This window comes from Entamoeba nuttalli (assembly GCF_000257125.1).
Source record: "Entamoeba nuttalli P19 unplaced genomic scaffold asmbl_2658, whole genome shotgun sequence".
Classification (NCBI taxonomy): domain Eukaryota; phylum Evosea; order Mastigamoebida; family Endamoebidae; genus Entamoeba; species Entamoeba nuttalli.
This window is the reverse complement of record NW_008575499.1, coordinates 1-6,376: the sequence shown is the minus strand read 5'-3', so window position 1 is coordinate 6,376 and position 6,376 is coordinate 1. Positions and strand designations below refer to the sequence as shown.

At 29.1% G+C, this 6,376-nt stretch overlaps 4 protein-coding genes across 4 annotated transcripts; 3 read left to right on the top strand and 1 right to left on the bottom strand.

The window, feature by feature from the left end:
- Positions 1-177: 177 nt before the first annotated feature.
- ENU1_036670 (WD domain, G-beta repeat-containing protein) lies at positions 178-2,655 on the top strand (the record flags this gene model as incomplete). The annotated part of the gene is made up of 1 exon (XM_008857447.1): positions 178-2,655. One exon carries the CDS (start codon positions 178-180, stop codon positions 2,653-2,655), a length of 2,478 nt encoding a protein of 825 aa, XP_008855669.1.
- Positions 2,656-3,138: 483 nt separating this feature from the next.
- ENU1_036660 (hypothetical protein) lies at positions 3,139-3,483 on the top strand (the record flags this gene model as incomplete). The annotated part of the gene is made up of 1 exon (XM_008857446.1): positions 3,139-3,483. One exon carries the CDS (start codon positions 3,139-3,141, stop codon positions 3,481-3,483), a length of 345 nt encoding a protein of 114 aa, XP_008855668.1.
- Positions 3,484-4,049: 566 nt separating this feature from the next.
- ENU1_036650 (competence protein ComEC, putative) lies at positions 4,050-5,243 on the top strand (the record flags this gene model as incomplete). Its single annotated transcript, XM_008857445.1, has 1 exon — positions 4,050-5,243. One exon carries the CDS (start codon positions 4,050-4,052, stop codon positions 5,241-5,243), a length of 1,194 nt encoding a protein of 397 aa, XP_008855667.1.
- Positions 5,244-5,307: 64 nt separating this feature from the next.
- On the bottom strand, positions 5,308-6,189 carry ENU1_036640 (DnaJ domain containing protein; the record flags this gene model as incomplete). Its single annotated transcript, XM_008857444.1, has 1 exon — positions 5,308-6,189. The coding sequence occupies one exon, from the start codon at positions 6,187-6,189 to the stop codon at positions 5,308-5,310; it is 882 nt and encodes a 293-aa protein (XP_008855666.1).
- Positions 6,190-6,376: the final 187 nt, after the last annotated feature.

Sequence of the window (6,376 nt, the reverse complement as noted above, 5' to 3'; positions counted from 1 at the left end):
ACCAGTTATTGCATCAAAGAGATTTAATCTTCCAATTAAAGCTGGTAAATTGACAACAAAGCTTTGCTAAAGTAATCGTCTATTGATTTGTCGAATAACACTTTTTGTTTCTGAAAGAATTGTTTTGAAAAAGATAAAAAAGAAGAAAAGAACTCTTTTTATTATATAATTGATTATATGGTTCGTTTTACACGTCCATTTTGGATTGAACATGAAGGTTGTCCAATCTTTAGTGTTGATACATCTCCTGACGGAAAAAAATTTGTTACTGGAGGAGGTGATGGAAAAGTTAGAGTATGGAATATTGAAGCTCTTTCAGATGAAACAGTTCAACCAAAATTATATGGTGTGATTTATGTATCAACACTACCAGTCAATATTTGTCGTTTTTCTCCTGATGGAACAATTTTAGCAGTTGGAAATGATGATAAAATTGTGTCTTTATGGAAAAGTGAAGGAATGAAAGATGAATTTGAAAAAGATGAAGAAGGAAATGTCTATTGTGAAGAATATTTAAATATTGGAAATTTAAGAGGTCATGTACAAGAGATTACAGACATTAGTTGGTCTCCTGATGGAAAATTTCTTGCATCTTCATCTGCTGATAATACCGTAACTATATGGGATATTACAAAAATGGAACTTAAGGATGTGTTTAGAGGTCATAATTCAAGTGTTTTTGGAGTGGCATGGGATCCAATTAATGAATATATTGTATCAATGGATTTTCAGAAAGTTGTTATCTGGGATATTAAGACATTGGAAGAAATAGCTAGAATTGAAGATGTTTATAAAAAAGCAAATCATGGAAATTTTAGTAGTAGAATTAGTTGGAGCCCTGATGGTATGAATATTGTTGTAGGAAGCGCAGTAAGTAAAAAACGACATGTCGCGTTATTGATTAGAAGAAATAAATGGACAGTACAATTATTAACAGCACACTTAAATGAAGTAATATGTAGTAGATTTTCTCCAGAAATTTATACATATACAAAAGAAGGAGGGAAGAAAAAAAGTGCGTTTTGTACATTTGCTACAGGTGGAATGGGAGGTGATTGTTGTGTTTGGGAAAATAAGAAAGATATAGATTCTATTTGTTTAGTTACTGATGTCTTTGATAATTCTATTCAAGACATTGCATGGGCAAATCAAGGAAAGATGGTATTACTTGTTGGACTAGAAGGGTTTCTTGCATGCATTGAATATTCTAATGAAGAACTTAAAGGAGAGGTACTTAAAGGAAAAGCTAAAACCAAATTACTTAATTCAATTTATCAAAGAGAAGTAGAGATTGCAGAGTTAGAACGAGATAAAAGAAAGGAGATGAAAACAAAATTAAGTGAAGAAGAAAGTGAAGAATTATTAAATCCGGAAGATGAAAAACAAAAAATAGAAGAAGAAAATGAAGAACGAAAAAGAAAAATTACTGACGACGGATTAACTGAAGAAGAAAGAAAGCAATTAGAAGTGTTTGATAAAATAAAACAGTCAAAAGAATTAAAAAAAAATAACAATAAAAAAATTGATATAAAACGTCCTGAAATAAAAAAGAATGAACCAATTAAATCAAATGGAATTACAACAAACCCTCTAATAAAAAAACAAGAAATAAAAGATGAAAGTAGAGAACAACAATTACAAAGAGAACGTGCTGAACGATTAGAGAAAATAGATAAAATGGAATTTAATAAAAATATTAAGAAATTAGAAAAAATCGATCTATTAGAAGAAAAAATTAAATGGTTAAATGAAAGAATAGAAAAAATTGATTGGGAAAAAATAAGTCAAAAAGTACATCAATTAGAATTAAGTATAAATGAAGAAAAACAATTTATATTACAACAACCAGTTGTTAAACCATTAAGTTGTAATTCAAGAGATCAAAATGGAAGTGGAGTTATTATTAAAGGAATACCCACGACTTATGGAAAAAAGATGTTTACATGTTTAAAATGTATTAAAATAATAGGAGATATTATGTATTGGGAGGCAGCGTTACCGTATGAATTGGTAGTACTTAATTGTTATGGTAATAAAGTTATTACAGTTTCAAAAGAAAATATAATTATACTTCTTGATTCATTTAGTGGAAGTATTTGTAATGTTCCATTAATGAATAATGGAATTATTTATAATGCTTTTTATAATGAAGGATATTTAGTTGTATTAGAATGTAATGGAATAGTAAAAGTATATAATGATCAATTTGAATTAATTAAAGTTGTAAATATTGAAATGTTATTAACTCAATTATCAAATAAAAAACCAACAAACATTCAATTCATAAATCATAAAAATATTATTGTTTCATTTGATAATGAAATGGATGTTCTTGTACATCAAGGATCATACAAAATAATACGTTGTCTTATTCAAGAAGATGAAAAAAGAAGAAATATTTCAATTTATGAAAAAAGGAAAGTTGAGCTTGAAATTATTGTAATGCAATTATTCAATGAGTGGGACGAAAAAGTATTTAAACAAACAATGAATAAATACATTGACGCTTTAAAACAAACTAATGATTTTGGTAGAGCTAAAGTGATTGTCCAAACACTAAACCGACTTAAAATGAAATGGCCCTCTAATGAGAGTTGTATAAATTTAAATCAACAAGAAGTAGTTGAATGGTTAACACCAAATGGAATGAAATAAAAAAATAAATGATTATTAAAAGATTTAATTAATAAATATTTTAAGATATTTTATTTTTAGAATTATCTCTAAAAAAAATCTTAAAAAATTGAGAATAAAAAATGTAGTTCTATTTATTGTTTTCATGAAAACAAAAGTTTGTGGATATCACTTTTTTGATTTAAAAGATTTACTTCTTATAATACTTATCTCATAGAAAGCACGTTTGTATATTAAAATAAATAAAATTGTTGTTATTACTTTTTAATTTCATTATATTAATATTTATTGATAGCTAAACCATTTCAAACTAAATTAAATGAAATACCTCCATCATATTTAAAAGATGGTATCCCTTTGTTCTTATGGGAAATTGGAAGAGCCTTATTAGATAGTTTGTTAATTCATTTATATAAATTATTAAAGAATATTTGATCCATAAATTCAATAGATCCATGTGAAGGTATATTCAGAATAACAGGAGATATAAAAGAAGTACAAAAGATGAAAAGTGACATTCATAAGAAAATAGATATTACCCAAAACAAAAAATTTGCATCAGACATGTATTGTTTTTCCTCTATAATAACATCATTTTTAAAAGACCTTCCATCTCCAATTTTTTCATATTCAGATAGAAATATGTTTTTATCAGCTATTTCCCAATTTAAAGAAATTAATGATTTACCTAAAACTGTTACTGCATTAGCATTAGCAATTCGAAGAATTGATCCAATTAAACGAAGGTATTTAATATTTATGCTAAATCTATATTATTCTATTACTCAACAAAAAGAAATCAATAAAATGGATTTCAGTTTGTTACTTTCCTTTTTTATGATTTTGTAATTACTTAGTAATTCTTTAGATAGGCTTAGTATATGTGTTGCTCCATCGTTTTTTTCACAGGAAATCACGTATATGATTACTACTGAAAAAAATATTGAATCTGAAATACAAATTATGACCTTACTAATTGGATTATATCCATTAATTTGTTCTGTTTGTATAATGTATTTCAATTATGGAATTAAATGAAGACTCATAACTTATAGGGATTTGAAGAATCAAAGAATGTTCTTGAACAAAAATATAACCTCACTCCTCAACAACTCTCTGATTATATGAAAAATCCATCTTCTTATTCAATTAAAGACATTAAATTCAATACTTCAAAACAACCATCTAACCCTTCTGTTTCTTTAAGACGAACCAAAAGCATGGCTTGAACTTGAGTTCTATGAATTTGACTGTTTTTTGTTTTTCTTTTTATTAATTAAAAAAAGAAAAAAAACGGAATGATTTATTTGAGTAAAAGTTAATTTTAGAATATCTCATTTTTACAAGATTTTTTTAAATAGAATTTTTACTTGAAAAGAAAAATAATTAAAAAAAAAACACAAAAATAGAGTATTATGCTTTTCTTTTTGATTATAACCATTTGTCTTGCAAAGTTAGAGATTCATGTCTTTGATGTTGGACAAGCTGACTCTCAACTGATATTGTTTCCTAGTGGTTACTCTGTATTAATTGATCTTGGGGAAAATCTTAAAGATTATGAACCAACTAATGTGAAGTATGTAGCATCTAAATTAGAAAAACTCTTGCCTTCCAAACATCTAGATGTTGTTGTATTAACCCACCTTCATGTGGACCATTATGGGTATTATGGACGGAATGGGTTGTGGTATCTTTTTGAAGAGCTTGGATTTACTGCTGGGAAATACATTGAAAGAGATTTTGGTTTATATAATGGTTCTTCAAATATTAATTGCACTGCAGAAACGTTCCAATTTAATAATGTTGGAGAGTATTCAAGTTCAATGTTAAAATGGGCTTGTTATTCATCTAGTCTTATTGATAAAACTAATGTAAGTTCAATTAGGGAAGTAGCTAAATTATGTTCACATAAACAAATTAATCCACCAGACCCTGACACTCAAGTAGAAATTTTTATAAGAGATGCTTTAGGCGTGCTGCAGAAAGATAATACAACAGTTAGTGGAAATCATAAAGGAGAAATTCCCGCACCAAGTGAAAATGATTATTCAATTGGTATCAGAATCCAATTTGGTAATTTTGTATATGTAACTAGTGGAGATTTGGACGGTAGTTACTCAAGGAGTTTTGATAATTCTATTAATGATGTTGAAAATACAGTCAAAGACATTGTTGGATCTGTTGATGTTATGCATGCTAATCATCATGGGTCTCAAACATCGAATACCGCTGGTTGGCTTAGTGTTTTAACTCCAACTGTGTCAGTAATTTCTTGTGGGGAATTAAATACTTATAACCTTCCAAATCCTGCTTCAGTTAGTCGAATGGCTGAGGTAAGTGAAAGCATCTTTACAACTGAAAGATGCAATGACAAAATTAACAACACTAAGTATTATGAAATGAACGATGATATAATCATATCAGTAGATGAACAATCGTCTACCATATTCACAGTTTCTAATCCCTTAAAAACTTATGAAAAAAGCTATGAAATAAAAACAAATAAACCTGAACGAAAGCAGTGTATTGGAGAAGAAGAAGATAGTGAAAATTCTTCAAACAAAATCGCTATTCTGTTTTTATTTTTGGTTATTGTTCTAATCATTTAATTTAGTTTTCTAGATAGTTTATTTTAAAAACTAAACAAAGTATGAACCTAAAAAAGAAAAAGAGTTAGAAGAGATGAGAAAGAGCGGCAGTAAGAGAAAGAACGATTTTGTTGTGGTCAGTAGTATTAAAGAGAGAGAAGAAAGAAGAGAAACCAAAGAGGTTGAAAGAGAAGACACAGCCAAGAAGAAAACCATCATAAGAAAAGAAGTTAAGAGTAAATGGGTAAAGTTTGAGTTTAATCCAAGAGAAGGAACGAGACGGTGGTGAGAGGCTGATGGTATTGCAGTCAAAGAGAAGGTGTGGTTGGTGGGAAATTGAGCCATTGAGAATTCCATTGAAGTTTGCAGCGTTATCGAATGTTAAGAGGTCGTTGCTACCAGTTTTGCAAGTTTTATCATCGATGACAAGAACATCAGGGAATAGGTTTGTAATAAGGTAGCGGTTAGAAAGACAGGCAATTTTTGGACGCACTAACCAGCCAAAGGCGTTGTAAGCAAAGAGGTTGAAGAAATCAAAGCATGAAAGTTTATGACGAAGAAAAGAAAGGGCAATAGGATGGAGAGCAAGAAGAAGACCAGTCACACCAGCACAAGAAGGGGGAAGAATTGGAGAAGAGACAGAAGAAGGAGTTAAAACAGAAGGAAGGCAGGATGCAATTCCAACATCAATAATGTATTTGCTTTTTGATGTATAGTTGAGATGAACAGGTTTTGATGACCTCAATAAGTCGTATTTGAGTTTACGAGAAGGATCAGTGAGGATAGAGTAAGCACGAGTGATTTTTGCATAATGAGAGTCACCAGGGTGAGTGTCAGGATGGTGTTGCTTAGTCAGTTCAAGAAAGCGAGAGTGGATGAGTTGTTGAGAAGCACTAGGAGAAACGCCTAGAATTACATAAGGATCATCACATGATCTGACACACAAAGGCTGGTAATGGCACAACATTCAAAATAAAAGAAAAAGAATTTTGAGATTAACAAAGCACAAACAATAAAACAAAGAAGAAACAACACAAGCAATAAACAATAATTTTTTTTATTTATCTTTCCTTCTTCTTATTTATTTATTCATTCATTTTTTGTAAATATAGTACCATTACATAATACTACGTTTTTCATCATTACACCAACTT